Source organism: Dendropsophus ebraccatus, chromosome 2 (assembly GCF_027789765.1).
Source record: "Dendropsophus ebraccatus isolate aDenEbr1 chromosome 2, aDenEbr1.pat, whole genome shotgun sequence".
Lineage (NCBI taxonomy): Eukaryota > Metazoa > Chordata > Amphibia > Anura > Hylidae > Dendropsophus > Dendropsophus ebraccatus.
The window spans coordinates 199,529,250-199,546,613 of NC_091455.1; the positions used below are offsets into that span (position 1 = coordinate 199,529,250).

General features: G+C 44.6%; 1 protein-coding gene across 3 annotated transcripts in view; it reads right to left on the reverse strand.

Annotated features, from left to right (window-relative positions):
* Positions 1–17,364, reverse strand: part of C2H10orf67 (chromosome 2 C10orf67 homolog) — a 134,611-nt gene that overhangs the window by 84,861 nt on the left and 32,386 nt on the right. For 2 of the 3 annotated variants that reach the window (XM_069960539.1, XM_069960538.1), the window contains exon 3: positions 6,153–6,273. In XM_069960539.1, coding sequence (XP_069816640.1) covers positions 6,153–6,273 — 121 coding nt within the window. Of the gene's footprint in view, positions 1–6,152; positions 6,274–8,399; positions 8,583–17,364 lie in introns of those variants that run through there. The other variant, XM_069960537.1, reaches the window with a different exon arrangement.

Below are 17,364 nucleotides of genomic sequence, written 5' to 3' on the forward strand. Positions count from 1 at the left end.
TGATAATCTGGCAGGCCGGGCAAATGCCCGCTGGGCTGCTCAGATTATCAGTCGGAGGGCCGCCGACCAGCCCCCCTGCTAAGTAAACCACGAGCCACCACGCGCTCACGCCCCCCGCCCGCCGCGGCCGTAAGAACTTTGTGTGGCCGCCCTGCATTTGCTGCCGTCCTCTGCTGTTAGCTGCTTACATATTCTGTTACCAGCAGCCCGATGCAGCCCGGCCCCGGAGGCTCACAGCTCCAGCCCCGCGGCGCCTGCATCTCTCTCCCCTCCTGCTCGTCGGCAGACGTGTGACGTCATCAGTTGCTGCCCGCCCGAGCAGGAGAGGAGAGAGATGCAGGCGCCGCGGGGCTGGAGCGGTGAGCCTCCGGGGCCGGGCTGCATCGGGCTGCTGGTAACAGAATATGTAAGCAGCTAACAGCACCGGACCAGAGAGGAACAGAGAGGACCTGCTGGATCCACCAGAGGTGAGTATACTTTTGTTTTTTTGTTTTTTACATGAATGCTCCTACACAGTGGGAGCTTTACTTGGGGCCTATAACATGGAGTTATAGACCCCTCTATACTATACTATGTGGGGGCTGTACAGGGGGAAAATGCCATGTGGGGGGCTACAGAGGGATGCTTTTACTGTGTGGGGGGCTTCAGGGGGGGATAATATGTTGTGATTATTCTATGTGGGGGCTGGCTGCACAGGGACCTATACTATGTGGGGGGGGGGGGGGGGTAATATGTGGGGGCTGGCTGCACAGGGACCTATACTATGTGGGGGGCTACACGGGGGGGGGGGGATAATATGTGGGGGCTGGCTACACAGTGAGTGACATCCCCGTATACTGTGCATATACTGAGTGACATCCCCGTATACTGTGCATATAGTGAGTGACATCCCCGTATACTGTGCATATAGTGAGTGACATCCCCGTATACTGTGCATATACTGAGTGACATCCCTGTATACTGTGCATATACTGAGTGACATCCCCGTATACTGTGCATATAGTGAGTGACATCCCCGTATACTGTGCATATACTGAGTGACATCCCTGTATACTGTGCATATACTGAGTGACATCCCCGTATACTGTGCATATAGTGAGTGACATCCCCGTATACTGTGCATATACTGAGTGACATCCCCGTATACTGTGCATATAGTGAGTGACATCCCTGTATACTGTGCATATACTGAGTGACATCCCTGTATACTGTGTATATAGTGAGTGACATCCCTGTATACTGTGCATATAGTGAGTGACATCCCCGTATACTGTGCATATAGTGAGTGACATCCCCGTATACTGTGCATATAGTGAGTGACATCCCCGTATAGTGTGCATATACTGAGAGACATCCCCGTATACTGTGCATATAGTGAGTGACATCCCCGTATACTGTGCATATACTGAGTGACATCCCCGTATACTGTGCATATAGTGACATCCCCGTATACTGTGCATATAGTGAGTGACATCCCCGTATACTGTGCATATACTGAGTGACATCCCTGTATACTGTGCATATACTGAGTGACATCCCCGTATACTGTGCATATAGTGAGTGACATCCCCGTATACTGTGCATATACTGAGTGACATCCCTGTATACTGTGCATATACTGAGTGACATCCCCGTATACTGTGCATATAGTGAGTGACATCCCCGTATACTGTGCATATACTGAGTGACATCCCCGTATACTGTGCATATAGTGAGTGACATCCCTGTATACTGTGCATATACTGAGTGACATCCCTGTATACTGTGTATATAGTGAGTGACATCCCTGTATACTGTGCATATAGTGAGTGACATCCCCGTATACTGTGCATATAGTGAGTGACATCCCCGTATACTGTGCATATAGTGAGTGACATCCCCGTATAGTGTGCATATACTGAGAGACATCCCCGTATACTGTGCATATAGTGAGTGACATCCCTGTATACTGTGCATATACTGAGTAACATCCCTGTATACTGTGTATATAGTGAGTGACATCCCCGTATACTGTGCATATACTGAGTGACATCCCCGTATACTGTGCATATAGTGACATCCCCGTATACTGTGCATATAGTGAGTGACATCCCCGTATACTGTGCATATACTGAGTGACATCCCTGTATACTGTGCATATACTGAGTGACATCCCCGTATACTGTGCATATAGTGAGTGACATCCCCGTATACTGTGCATATACTGAGTGACATCCCTGTATACTGTGCATATACTGAGTGACATCCCCGTATACTGTGCATATAGTGAGTGACATCCCCGTATACTGTGCATATACTGAGTGACATCCCCGTATACTGTGCATATAGTGAGTGACATCCCTGTATACTGTGCATATACTGAGTGACATCCCTGTATACTGTGTATATAGTGAGTGACATCCCTGTATACTGTGCATATAGTGAGTGACATCCCCGTATACTGTGCATATAGTGAGTGACATCCCCGTATACTGTGCATATAGTGAGTGACATCCCCGTATAGTGTGCATATACTGAGAGACATCCCCGTATACTGTGCATATAGTGAGTGACATCCCTGTATACTGTGCATATACTGAGTAACATCCCTGTATACTGTGTATATAGTGAGTGACATCCCTGTATACTGTGCATATACTGAGTGACATCCCTGTATACTGTACATATACTGAGTGACATCCCTGTATACTGTGCATATACTGAGTGACCTCGCCGTATACTGTGCATATACTGAGTGACATCCCTGTACACTGTGCATATAGTGAGTGACATCCCTGTATACTGTGCATGTACTGAAGGACATCCCTGTATACTGTGCATATACTGAGTGACATCCCCGTATACTGTGCATATAATAAGTGACATCCCTGTATACTGTGCATATACTGAGTGACATCCCTGTATACTGTGCATATACTGAGTGACATCCCTGTATACTGTGCATATAGTGAGTGACATCCCTGTATACTGTGCATATACTGAGTGACATCCCTGTATACTGTGCATATAGTGAGTGACATCCCTGTATACTGTGCATATAGTGAGTGACATCCCTGTATACTGTGCATATAGTGACATCCCTGTATACTGTGCATATACTAAGTGACATCCCTGTATACTGTGCATATAGTGACATCCCTGTATACTGTGCATATACTGAGTGACATCCCTGTATACTGTGCATATACTGAGTGACATCCCTGTACACTGTGCATATAGTGAGTGACATCCCTGTATACTGTGCATATACTGAGTGACATCCCTGTATACTGTGCATATACTGAGTGACATCCCTGTATACTGTGCATATACTGAGTGACATCCCTGTATACTGTGCATATAGTGACATCCCTGTATACTGTGCATATACTAAGTGACATCCCTGTATACTGTGCATATACTGAGTGACATCCCTGTATACTGTGCATATAGTGACATCCCTGTATACTGTGCATATACTAAGTGACATCCCTGTATACTGTGCATATACTGAGTGACATCCCTGTATACTGTGCATGTACTGAAGGACATCCCTGTACACTGTGCATATAGTGAGTGATATCCCTGTATACTGTGCATATACTGAGTGACATCCCTGTATACTGTGCATATAGTGACATCCCTGTATACTGTGCATATAGTGACATCCCTGTATACTGTGCATATAGTGACATCCCTGTATACTGTGCATATAGTGACATCCCTGTATACTGTGCATATAGTGACATCCCTGTATACTGTGCATATAGTGACATCCCTGTATACTGTGCATATACTAAGTGACATCCCTGTATACTGTGCATATAGTGACATCCCTGTATACTGTGCATATACTGAGTGACATCCCTGTATGTTGTGACTATACTATGTGGGGGCTGGCTACACAGAGACCTATACTATTTGGGGGATGGGATACAAGAAGGGGGGAATAATATGTTGTGGCTATACTATGTGGGGGCTACAAAGGGGGATATACTATGGGCGCTACACAGGGGGAAGGGCTATACTATGTGGGGGGCCTATATTATGTGGGACTGCACAGGGCATCTATATTATGTGTGGGGGGGCTATATGCCTGACTACTATTTGGAGGCACATATTGGGCCTGACTGCTTATGTAGGAGCACAGAGGGGGCACTGTTACTGTGTAAAGCAATGGGGAATATAAGGTTATGATGAGGTATAAGGTTAGGTTGGTGCTGGAGCGTGGAGCCTAAAGTGTTTGTCTCGCAGATTCTGGGGAGACGAGTCATGGCTGGAGAAATCTTCATGATGGGATGAGCCAGATGGAAAGAAGAGGAAAAAACAGACAGCTTTGACTATCAAAAAGTCACTTATGATTCATGTAGAGAAGACGCCTCCTGTAAGTCACTGGATGTAACTGCACAATCATGCTTAATCACTTCACACGTACAGGATCTGCAACAGATTTGATGCTGGGTTCTGTCATTGAGTAACAAAGCTATCTGCATCATCAAATCCTGTGTGTGTGAACACACTCTTAAGGTCTGTAGATCCTTTGTATAGCTGCATCTCTACCTCTATTTGGTCACTGCTAGAGATGAGAGACCTTACAGTAAGTTTAGGTTCACATGAACCCAAATTCTCTGAACTTCATCTCTAGTCAATGCTGAGGTAGAATATTGCATTTTATATACTGGTGGTATAAAGGGGATATTATTAATAGACAGTACAGCAGTATTATCCAGTCACTGTATGATGGCAGTGGTCATGGTATTATTTGTCCTGTGTATACTCATTTTATTGGTAATACTTGTGTTCACGTACTGGATTTATTCAGTGACAGCATAGTGGTATTAGTCATGTTGTAGTGATGATGGTAGTTGATGTATTATCTGTTACTTGTATACTGTAATAATGGTAGTATCAGTCTCTTTATAATAGATTGGCCAGTAACAGTAATGATGATATTCGCTTCCTGTATACTGGTGTTAGTTGGTAACTATAATAGCTATTTAGAGATATACAGTATTATCATGCATAGAAAATTGTCTTACCAGTGCTAACATTATACAGGAAATGTGTAATATTATTTTACATATCCTAACAATTTCCCTAGGACCCTACTTATATATATTATCACTGTTGTAGCCTGTTGTTGCATAATAGATAGATAGATAGTAGATAGATAGTTCGATAGATAGATGATAGATAGATAGATAGATAGATAGATAGATAGATAGATAGATAGATAGATTAGGAGATAGATAGATAGATAGATTAGGAGATAGATAGATAGATAGGAGATAGATAGTCCGATAGATAGGAGATAGATAGATAGTTCGATAGATAGATAGATAGATAGATAGATAGATAGATAGATAGATAGATAGATAGACTTGGCACCATTTCTGTCAATAAAAATGAGTTGCAATACAACACAACATGACCTAAGTGTGATATGGTATGTGGGCTGGAGGGGTGTGAGTGCCAGGGCTGATTTTCAGTCCCAGTCCGGCCCTGACCGGGGGTGTAATAACAATGGAGTGTCCAGCAGGGGCGCACTATATATAGAAGTCAATGAGTACCATTGACTTCTATATATAGTGCGCCCCTGCTGGACACTCCATTGGAATTATAATGGATGTGTATGTAAATGTAATATACCGTGTTTTTGATTGAATACATTTATGAAATACTTTGGGGAGCAAGTGTCCTTGCTCCCCAAAGTATTCCATAAATGTAATCAATCAGTACATTTGGATATTCATCACATTAAACCCGCCGAACCGCCGCCGCTCTGGACTACACTGAACTACTACTCCCATCACCTGCTCATAGCATGAGCAAGTGATGGGAGGTGTAGTAGCTTGGTTATCGCTATGAGATCGCCGCCGCCGCTGATGCTGCCGGGCCCGCTCATCACTGTGCAGCCATCATCCCCCTCCGCTCCCCCCTCCTGCTTCTTCCGGGATCCGGCAACTTTACACTATCTGATGGCTGACTCCCCGCCCAGCCGCCGTTCTCCAATCACACGTGCCGTCCAGGGACACCAGGAAGTGACGTGCCGTCCAGGGACACCTAACTTTCCATAAGTAATAACATATTAAAAAATAGTTTAGGCCGGAGTTGTCCTTTAATAAGGGAGATGTACAGCATTGTATCATGGCACATTCTTCCTCTTCTCTGACCTGTGTTAGAGACTGTATCACACTTGTCAGCTCTTTTATCTCCACCACTTCGCTCACATCAGTCTGGGTAGAATGATCCGATTCAAAGAGGCCGACTCTCAGCTGGTTGGAGATTGACTGTCTGCAATAAAATACATAAAAAAAAAAATTTAAAGGTCACAGATTTTACTAATTAAATAATCACTTTCACGCAAAAAAAAAAAAAAAAAAAAATCCTTTCCTTTCCGTCCCCCCATGGTGGAAACATATCTATAATTGTAAAACTGAAGTTATGGTATACAGTGGTATTTTTTTCATAGGTCACAGATTTTACTAATTAAATAATCACTTTCAAGCAAAAAATAAATAAATAAAAAAAAATTTTATAATTAAATCTTTTCCTTTCCGTTCCCCATGAAAGGAACAGAATTTACTGACAGAATTTACTCACCCAGGTGTCCACGCAACGCTGCGAGCCACTCCTGGACCAAGTATACGTTCTTTGCTATTTTGCCCCCACCCCCTGCCCAATATGAATTTTCACAGGACTGGATCCAACTTTTCCAGGCACCCGGAGAGAAGCGGCACAGAGTTCAAAGGCAGCAGGCTGATAAGCCGACTGCAAAGCTAATGAAGCGCTTTGCTTTGTTTAAGGGGTAGTGCGGCGCTCAGAAATTATTCACAGAATAACACACATTACTAAGTTATACAACTTTGTAATGTATGTTATGTCTGTGAATCGCTCCGTTCCCCATGTCCCACCACCCCCACCCGTGTACCCGGAAGTGTTGGTGCATTATACATTACCTGATCCGTGTCGAGGGCCGTTCGCCATCTTGTGCCAAACGTCATCTTTGGACGGACGGCCGAGTCGCTACCGCCTGTTCCCCCTCCGCCGCGTCACAACTGTGCTCAGCCGCGATTGGCCGAGCACAGTTATGCTCAGCCAATCGCGGCTGAGCGGCTGATGACGCTGCAGAGGGCGGCCGGCATTCGGGACAGTCGGAGCTGTTCGCCGTCCGCCCGAAGAAGACATCACTCGCTGAAGATCGGAGACGGGTGTTGGCACGTGACAGGTGAGTATAGCGCACCACACTTCCGGGTACACGGGTGTGGGTGGTGGGACACGGGGAAGGGGGCCATTCACAGACATAACATACATTACAAAGTTGTATAACTTTGTAATGTGTGTTATTCTGTGAATAACTCTTTACCGCCGCACTACCCCTTTAAAGGAAACATGTCAACCCGGCTGCTGAGGTAAAGCCCGCCAGACCCCCCGTTGGAGCCCCTTATACTTCCTCAAAGTCCCGGACCCCGTCCCACCGCTGAGAAATCATCGTCGGAAGCCGTGCGTGCGCTCACAAGAGATGAGTCCGACGCCCATAGAGAATGACTGGAGTCGTCATTCTCTATGAATGTCGGACTCATCTCTGGTGAGCGCGCGCATGGCTTCTGACAGGGATTTCTCGGCGGCAGGACAGGGTCCGGGACTAGGACTTCGAGGAAGGGGTAAGTATAAGGGGCTCCAGCGGGGGGTTGGGCACGCTTCACCCCGGCAGCCAGGGTGACAGGTCCCCTTTAATACTGTAAATGCGCTCATCTCTACTCAGGTTGTGTGCGTTATTGTTATATGTTATAATTTTTTACTTGCATTTTGAATATATATATATTTATATTCTATATATATTTTATTCTATAATCCGGTGGCCTCAGGCTGCCCCTTATAACCTGTCCTGAGGCCATGCTTTGTGCCACCCATAAATGATAGGCTACAGCAGTGTTCCCCGACTTGAGTTTTTTCAGCTGTTACAAAACTACAGCTCCCATTGTCTCTTGACAACCTAAGGCTGTCCGTGCACGATGGGAGTTGTAGTGTTACAAAAGCTGGAGGGAAAACACTGCGCTACATTACACGACTGTCCTAATGTTTAAAGTGTAATAAAGCTGCGGTAACAGAAAAAGAGAAAAAAAAAAAAAAAGAATATAAATCCCACACGTCACGTGACACAACAAGAGCCTGTATCCTAGCAACAGGCCCAGAACTGAAGCATTAATAATACATCACGTGATATAACATGTGGTCTATAAAGAAACAGCACATGCCAAGAGCCGGCCTCCAGCTTACAACCCCAAGGCATGCTGGGGGTTGTAGTCTATTTCCGCACATCTGAATGGCAGTCGCGTATTACCGTGCACAGCATCACTCGGTGACATTTACACTGACACGTGACACCACACAGGAAATCTCCACACTGACACCATTACCTAAACTCGATCTCACGGACATAAGCCTGCACAGCCAGATCCTCGTCATCTGTGTCGGGCAGAGCCGCTATATCCGAGCATCCCCTTTTCTCCATGTTTACATGGACCGTCCAGACAGGGTGACCAGCGTCGGTATCCATGACAACCGGGAAGAGCCCCATGATGAAACGTCACTTCCGGTTTAGAAGCGCCATCTTTGAAGTGGGCAGATCAGTTATCTGTGGTTATTATAAGTCTATACATTACTACTTAAATTATAGGTATCATATTCTTCCTAGCGTCAGTTTATAATACTATTTATTTATTTATTTATCTTCTCGGAAACTTAGGTGCCTACCAATATGGACACCACCATTGTCACCCATGTTACTACACCTTGTCCTATAAGAGGAGGAGTCTGGGAAAGCTGGGTGACTAAATAACTAGAGGTGACTATCCTTAGTAATGGTCTGATGGAGGTTTAAGTTAATTTATAAAAATCAAGACTTTTGATGGTCAAAATAGGCGACTAATGTGGCTTAAAGGGATTCTCCAGTGTGATTTGATTGATAGGGTCATAGCAGAAGTCCCCATTAATGAGACATTTAATGTGGTTATCCATCATTAGGAATACATACAGAAACAGTGTGACGCATGCCCTCAGTTTGGATGTTTTATTGCAAGTTCTGTTGAAATGATTGGAGCCAAGTTGTAATATCACACACAACCTGACAACAGTGGTGGCGCTGTTTTTGGACAAAAACTTGCGTTTTTCAAATCTTGGATAACCCCTTTGAAACATAGCAGATAAATGCAACATAAGATTACTTGAGTCTCATTTAAAGGGAACCTGTTATCACTTTCAAGCCTTAAAGAGGTATTCTGCTCAGAATTTCAATATGTTTCTGCCAAGGCGCAAAACATAACAAATAGCCTATAGTTACCTTCCTCCTATGTTCTCCTATGTCATCTTTGGTTTCCCGGTTGAACAATTCCGCCTAGACTTTCCAAATGGACTGATGTGGTGGTGACAGCCCGCTCGGCCAATCACTGACTGAGGCAGGACAGTGGTGCCACCTGGGATTTTCTGAGTGCGTTGTCACCACTAGAGGTGATCGAACAGCGAAAAATCTTAGGTTCTATCGAACTCGAACCTTGCCGAACCTTCCGCATTTGATTGCCGATGCCTTCCCGGTCTGTGGGGAAGGAGGAGACTAGGTAATAGGCTGTATCCCAGAATTCCAGGCGGTACCCGGGCTGTCTCCTCCTTCCCCACAGACCGGAAAGGCATCAGGAATCAAATGCGGAAGGTTTGGCAAGGTTCGAGTTTGATAGACCCTAAGATTTTCCGCTGTTCGATCATCTCTAGTCACCACCAGACAAGTCTGTCTCAGAAGTGGAGGTTGTATTGTTCAGCCAGGGACAGAAGATGACACTGGGGGAGCGCAGAAAGGTAACTATAGGCTGTCAATAGCAATCAATCAAGTCTTCTGGGGTGGGGACAAGCCATCAGGGACCGCCCCAATGTCTTGTGGTTCAGGCAACATCAAAAGTGATGAGGGGTAAAGGACTTATCCCTCCACCTGGTGGAAAAACTAAAATCTTGTGTGGTAGCCATAGCATCATGGGCGCTAACTTGGGTAACTGGCCTTGCAGCTGCAATGGGGTCGAACAACGATAGTGTTATAAGACCGTGTTAACGTAAGAAAGTGGTGTAGAAAGAGTCTACTACCCTGTTTTCCCGAAAACAAGACAGTGTCTTATAATAATTTGTGCTTCTAAAGATGCACTAGGTCTTATTTTCAGGGGATGTCTTTTTCAATGAAGAAGAATTCACATTTATTGTTGAACAAAAAAAAAAAAAAGAACATTTATTATATACTGTACAGTCTGGAGACTGTATCAATCTCCCATAGCAGTTCATGGGCAACTTGTATAGCAGGGATGGTATTGCAGCTTCTGGCCACCAGAGGGAGCTTGTCATAGCACAGTTGTACAGCACTGCAGGGACAGTGTATGGTATGGCGGTAGGCGACAGGATAACGGCTGACTGTGCGCAGCTCCACATATGGCAGTAGGGGACATCAGGGAAGGTGGCAGACGATGGGCCTCTTGATGCCTTGCCTACACATTTAGAGGTGAAAGCGGTGGAAAGGAACACGGTGACATCACATTATTCCTGCACTGTGACATCACATTATTCCCGCTCTGTGACATCACATTATTCCTGCACTGTGACATCACATTATTCCCGCTCTGTGACATCACATTATTCCCGCTCTGTGACATCACATTATCCCCGCACTGTGACATCACATTATTCCTGCTCTGTGACATCACATTATCCCCGCACTGTGACATCACATTATTCCTGCTCTGTGACATCACATTATCCCCGCACTGTGACATCACATTATTCCTGCTCTGTGACATCACATTATCCCCGCACTGTGACATCACATTATTCCTGCTCTGTGACATCACATTATCCCCGCACTGTGACATCACATTATTCCTGCTCTGTGACATCACATTATCCCCGCACTGTGACATCACATTATTCCCGCTCTGTGACATCACATTATTCCCGCACTGTGACATCACATTATCCCCGCACTGTGACATCACATTATTCCTGCTCTGTGACATCACTAAATTTTTTGTTCCTGGCAGATTACTATGTCTGTGTCTGTTATTTTACAGTGTGCTCACCTCTCTCTGTATATGCTAATATTATGACATCACTGTGTACATTATCCCTGTATTGTGACATTACTGTGTACTAGAGATGAGTGCAACTAGAGTATGCTCGAGTCCGATCATTCAACATTTCAATATAGATGGCTGAAGAAGTTGAAGTCTGGAAATACATGGATACATCCTATGGTCTATAGCTGTATCCATGTTTTTCAGAACTCCCTAGGGCTGCATCCATCTTCTTCAGCCACCGGTAATCAAATGCGGAACGAACAGACTCAAGCATGCTTGGGTTGCGCTCATCTTTACTATGTTCATTACCCCTGTACAGTGACATTTACGTAAGAAGAACCCTGTTAGCACATTGGGGACACAATCTGTTATATTGGGGGTTTGAGGGCATTAACAAGAAAACATATGTAAAGTCTTTTCCCTGCAGGCTAAGAGCTTATTGGCTAATGCAGGCTCTTTTTTTGAAAAGGGGTCGCTCACCTCTAAAATGAACCAGGGGGCTAGCAGACGTGTGTGAACCCCAATGTGTATGGGTCTACAAAGCCGATAGATGATCTCCACAACTCTGAAGTTGCATCATTAGAAAAGGCTTCAGTTTTTTCAGCAGTATCTCAACTGGACCTCTGCCGCTTGGGAAAGGACTGTCTTCTCCTATAAGTCATGTTCTCTGCTACATTGAAAAGATAGATGTACGAGTGTCGGAAAGCAAACACCACTGCTGGGAGAACACAAGCTGGTGGGGGCGGCATTATGGTTTGGGCAATGTTCTGGTGGCATCTCTAGGCCTCTCATCTACATGGAGGAGCACTCTCCGATTTGGGGGTGAATCCTTCCACGCAGATCACATACACCCATGCATAATGATTGTCTTCCCTGGAGCGGATGGGATTTTCTGGCAAGACATTGGAACACGTCACTCAACTAGAAATGTCCGACATTGGTCAGAAGAGCATGACCAAGACCATCTCAGTCGCCATGTTTGCTCTATGGATCTACCTCACCCCAGCAGCTGTGGGATGCACTACAGTCAGCATGACCCCAGATACCTGTGAGTCACTCCCAGCCCACCTAGCTGCTGTCCATACTACATACAGCAGATACTTTAGACCTTAGCTGAAGCCCATAATAATGTGACTCAACTGTATAGTATTACATGGCGGAGATCCAGCTAGATGTAGTATATGCCCCCATATACGGATGGAATATGGACACCAGTTGACTTCATTACATAATTCCTTTATAAAACGTGATCCCTATAAAACATGTAAACAATGAAACTAGAAAGTGGATCAGCCCTTTAAGCCCTTTTATTTATAGCATGACCCTGGCACCAACTTACATTTCTTTTTATGAATCAGATCCCACAAGCTCTATGGTCTCTAAATAGAATGTTTTCCAATCATGAAATGTCATACTGGTCTGAAAGGCATACCAAGCATTCTGGAGGTCTTACATGCTGGACCCTTGCTGGGAATGAACGCGTAATGAGGAGTCACTTCACGTATACAGCAGTAACCGCTTCAAATAGCCGATGGAAAACGTCATGAATCTATATATGAGTTATAGTGTAAGGGTGTAATGGAGGATAATGCTTGAATGTGATTAGGAACCATGCACACAGTGATAGTATGGATCTGTGTTGTATAGGGCCGTCACATGCAGGGCCGTCCCTTTCTGCTTCTCGACCAGTCTGTCATCCAGCAAGCTCAAGTTTATTGTAATTGCTTGTTTTTATGGTCTATTCTTGTTATGTATTTAAAGCCTTCTATATTTCACATGTACGACTCCCTGGATGGTAATAAAGAGCCAAATAATAAGTAATAAAAGTCAAATAAATGTTGGCCAAATATACTTTGTTGAATCTGCATTGTGGTTCCCAAGAAGTAGAGGCTCTCTCTGCAAATGGGAATGTGCCCTGTATCAGCAATGTATAATTTCTGAAAGTGACGCTGTTCCCTAAATCTTCCTAAGAAATTTTGCATAGTTCACAGTAAAGACGCTTTATTACAGGAGCTTGGCTCTCGAGTGCAGTCTCCACTGTTAGGATGCTCTAAAGCAGGGGTGCCAAACTCAGATACACAGTGGGCCAAAATAAAAAAATTGTCGTGGGCCAACCTTGATAATTATTGAAGCGCGAATGCGGCGGTCCTAACGCTGTAAGTGGCGTGCGTCTCCCAGCACTTTGCACTATGATAAATGACATGATAAATCGCTATGATATGAATAAACCCCAACCCATGTAATAGCCAACCACCCCCCCAATATTGCCCCATGTAGTAGCCAGCCCAACCAAAATTGCCCAACATAGTAGCCAGCCCTCCCAGTAGTTGCCAAATAAGTGTACAAATAGTAGCCAGCACCCCAAGTGTCCAATATAGTAGCTAGCCCTCCCTAATAGTCTCATATAGTAGCCAGCTCTCCCCCATACTCTCATATAGTAACCAGCCCTCCCCAATAGTCTCCTATAGTAGCCAACCCACCCCCATAGTCTCATATATATAAGCCAGGTGCCCTTTTCTCTAGGTGCCCTCCCCTGTAGTCTCTTATATAGACAGTCCCAGGGCAGTATTTACCACTAGGCACCCGTGGTCCGGTGCCTAGGGCAGCACCTTGCAGGGGGGCAGCACCAGGGAGCAGGGGGAAGGAAAACATTTTTATTTTTTTAGTCTCCCTCCTCCTGTTCAGACTTGCCAGTAAATCTGGGGGGGTGGGGGGTATGGTGGTTTTGGTCAGGTCTGGTATGGCCAATCGGAGCGTGAAGATGGGGCGTCTTCAAGTTTAGTGCCTAGGACAGCAGCAGTTGTTAATACAGCCCTGGCCCGCCCTCCGCAATAGTCTCATATAGTAGACAGCCCTCCACAGTAGTCTCATATAGTAGTCAGCCCTCTCCCCTAGTCTCATATTTAATAGCCAGCCCTCCCAAGTAGTCTCATATAGTAGCCAGCTCTCCCCATAGTCTCTTATATAGTAGCCAGCCCTCCCCAGTAGTCTCTTATATAGAAGCCAGCCCTCCCCAGTAGTCTCTTATATAGTAGACAGCCCTCCCCCATATGACAGCCCTCCCCCATTATGGTGGTCTGTATGGGGTTTGTATTATATTATGGGGGTCTGTATTACAGTAGGGCAACTGTATGAGGTCTGTATTACATTATGGGGGTCTGTCGGGTCTGTATTACATTATATGAGCCTGTCTGAGGTCTGTATTACATTATGGGGGTCTGTCGGGTCTGTATTACATTATATGAGCCTATCTGAGGTCTGTATTACATTATGGTGGTCTGTCGGGTCTGTATTACATTATATGAGCCTGTCTGAGGTCTGTATTACATTATGGGGGTCTGTCGGGTCTGTATTACATTATATGAGCCTGTCTGAGGTCTGTATTACATTATGGGGGTCTGTCTATGTAACACAATAGATCTGCTGCATCTTCCTAATATAGGTTTGTTGTATTTCTCCCCCCTATAGTTTATTCACAGAGATTCATGTATCTATGTATGTCTCTTTTCCAAAGAATTATAGGTCTGGTAAGTAGACACCTATTCTTTCGTAAGTAAGGCCTCCCTTTCAAGTTCCCAAGATTCATCAAAGCAATCCTGAAAAATTACAGAGGCGATATATGACAGATCTCCAAACTTAGGAGGACAGTGTTCTGCAGATTAATTCAGGAACAGGAAACTTTTAAGTTAACTTCCACCTTGCTGCAGAAATAGAAGGATCCTAGGTAAGATATGTAATGTGCCTACTGGGTGCACAGGTACCAGACACACATTGGCCTGGTACTTGGGTCAATGTGGTTAAAGGAGAAGTTCGGTGAAAATTTTTATTAAAGTATTGTATTGCCCGCCAAAATTTATACAAATTATCAATATACACTTATTACGGGAAATGCTTATTTTTCCCTGCACTTACTACTGCATCAAGGCTTTACTTCCTGGATAACATGGTGATGTCACTTCCTGGATAATATGGTGATGTCACTTCCTGGATAACATGATGATGTCACTTCCTGGATAAAACGGTGATGTCACTTCCTGGATAACACGGTGATGTCACTTCCTGGATAACATGGTGATGTCACTTCCTGGATAACATGGTGATGTCACGACCCGACTCCCAGAGCTGTGCAGGCTGTGGCTGCTGGAGAGGATGATGGCAGAGGGATGCTCAGTGTTCCTCCAGTGCCCTGTGTCCCTCAGTGTCCCCCTGCCATCATCCTCTCTAGCAGCCACAGCCAGCACAACTCTGGGAGTCGGGTCGTGACATCACCATGTTATCCAGGAAGTGACATCACCATTTCATCCAGGAAGTGACATCACCATTTTATTCAGGAAGTGACATCACCATGTTATCCAAGAAGTGACATCACCATGTTATCCAGCAAGTGACATCACCATGTTATCCAGGAAGTGACATAACCATGTTATCCAGGAAGTGACATCACCATTTTATACAGGAAGTGACATCACCATGTTATCCAGGAAGTGACTTCACTATGTTTATCCAGGAAGTGACATCACCATGTTATCCATGAAGTGACATCACCATTTTATACAGGAAGTGACATCACCATTTTATACAGGAAGTGAAGCCTTGATGCAGTAGTAAGTGCAGGGAAAAAAAAGGAATTAATAAGCATTTCCAGTAATAAGTGTATATTGGGGATTTGTATAACTTTTGGGGGGCAATACAATACTTTAATAAAAAATTTTCTCTGGACTTTTCCTTTAAGGACTCTATTACATGCTGATCAGACCATTATTGCCCATAGAAATGAATTTAGCAGAATAAGCACTGCCACTCAGTCCACTTAGGGGACAACTGACCTCCTCTCTCATGATCAGTGGGGTCCAACCTATCAGCTAGTTGTACCTATGCTAGTGATCCCACCTGGTTCATTCTATCCGCTATGTGCAGCTACAGATCTTCATGAAAGTTCCCTTAAAAATCCCGAGATGTGTTTTTTCTAGAGCAAAAATTAAAACAGCATTTTAATTACAAGTTATTGTGTTTGATGCTCATAAACAAATTGCACTAGACTTCTGCTAGATAAACCCGTTACACAAAGCAAGTGGCGGCTACAAAGCCCAGAGCAATTAATGCAACATTAAATGTCAACAGTATTTCAAGTTATTTGACTTTCAGAACATGTGCGCCAAACAGACCATCTGCGATAAACCGGAATAACAACTCTTCTAGAGAGCAGCACAGCTCAAAGACTCCCCAGACGGAAAGAGTCGCTCTCTCAGTTTTTGGGGTTTGCACAGCTGTCATACATCCCCGCAACCACCTCACTACATGATTTCTACTTAATTAATATGAAACAAAGTATGAATGCAGAATGCAGATAATTAATCTCCTCAGCGCCAGAGGACCCTTAATCTCATTATACGGCAGACAGCCTTATGGTGAGGTCTGCCTTGGAACAAAGGGTTAATACCTTGAAAAACAGGGAGAGCTATTTTGCTGTGAGCCTGCATAATCTTGTTACGGCAGACACATTGTTGCTGGGTTTAGCAGCTCTGCGTATGATTGTGGGGATATCAAAGTGAAATGGTTGGCGTAAACAACAACTCTGCTTGCAATTTGCTAATTTTTGGGTTGTTTTGTTGTCCTGTAATGCTATCGGGAGCCACAAGGGGCGCTTTAAGTCAGCCTAATATTTAAAGTTGGCCATACAGTTATGAATGTTGTTGGCTGACCACCATCTCCTCTGCTCCATTAGATTGGCCAAGCGTTTAGTTGTTCTGTATGGAGGGGTAAAATCGCTGCCGATGGCGGCTTATTCCCTGATTTGACAGAAACTCAACATGCCCAATCCCTCTCAACCAACATCATGTCAAGGGGCCTCCATACATATTAGATAGTCAGCCTGTCTTGCCGAAATTAGTGGGGTTGGATGTCTAATGTTTATGGTCTAATGGTGGTTTTACACGGAACGATTATCGTTCGAATTTGCACAATAACGATCGCATTTGAGCAATAATCGTTCCGTGTAAACACAGCAAACGATCAAACGACGAGCGAGAAATCGTTCAATTCAATCTTTCAACAAGTTCTCAACTCGTCGTTGGTCGTTCGCAAAAAAAAATCGCAGATTGTTCCGTTTAAACAGTCTTTCACCGATTTACCCTATGTGTGACATAGGCTTAAACGATCGCAAAACGATTTTTCCGCACGATATATCGTTCCGCCTAAACGCTGATCGTTATGAAAAACACATTGTTCATTCGGAATCGTTAATCGTGCGATCGGGCGAATTATCGCTCTGTGTAAA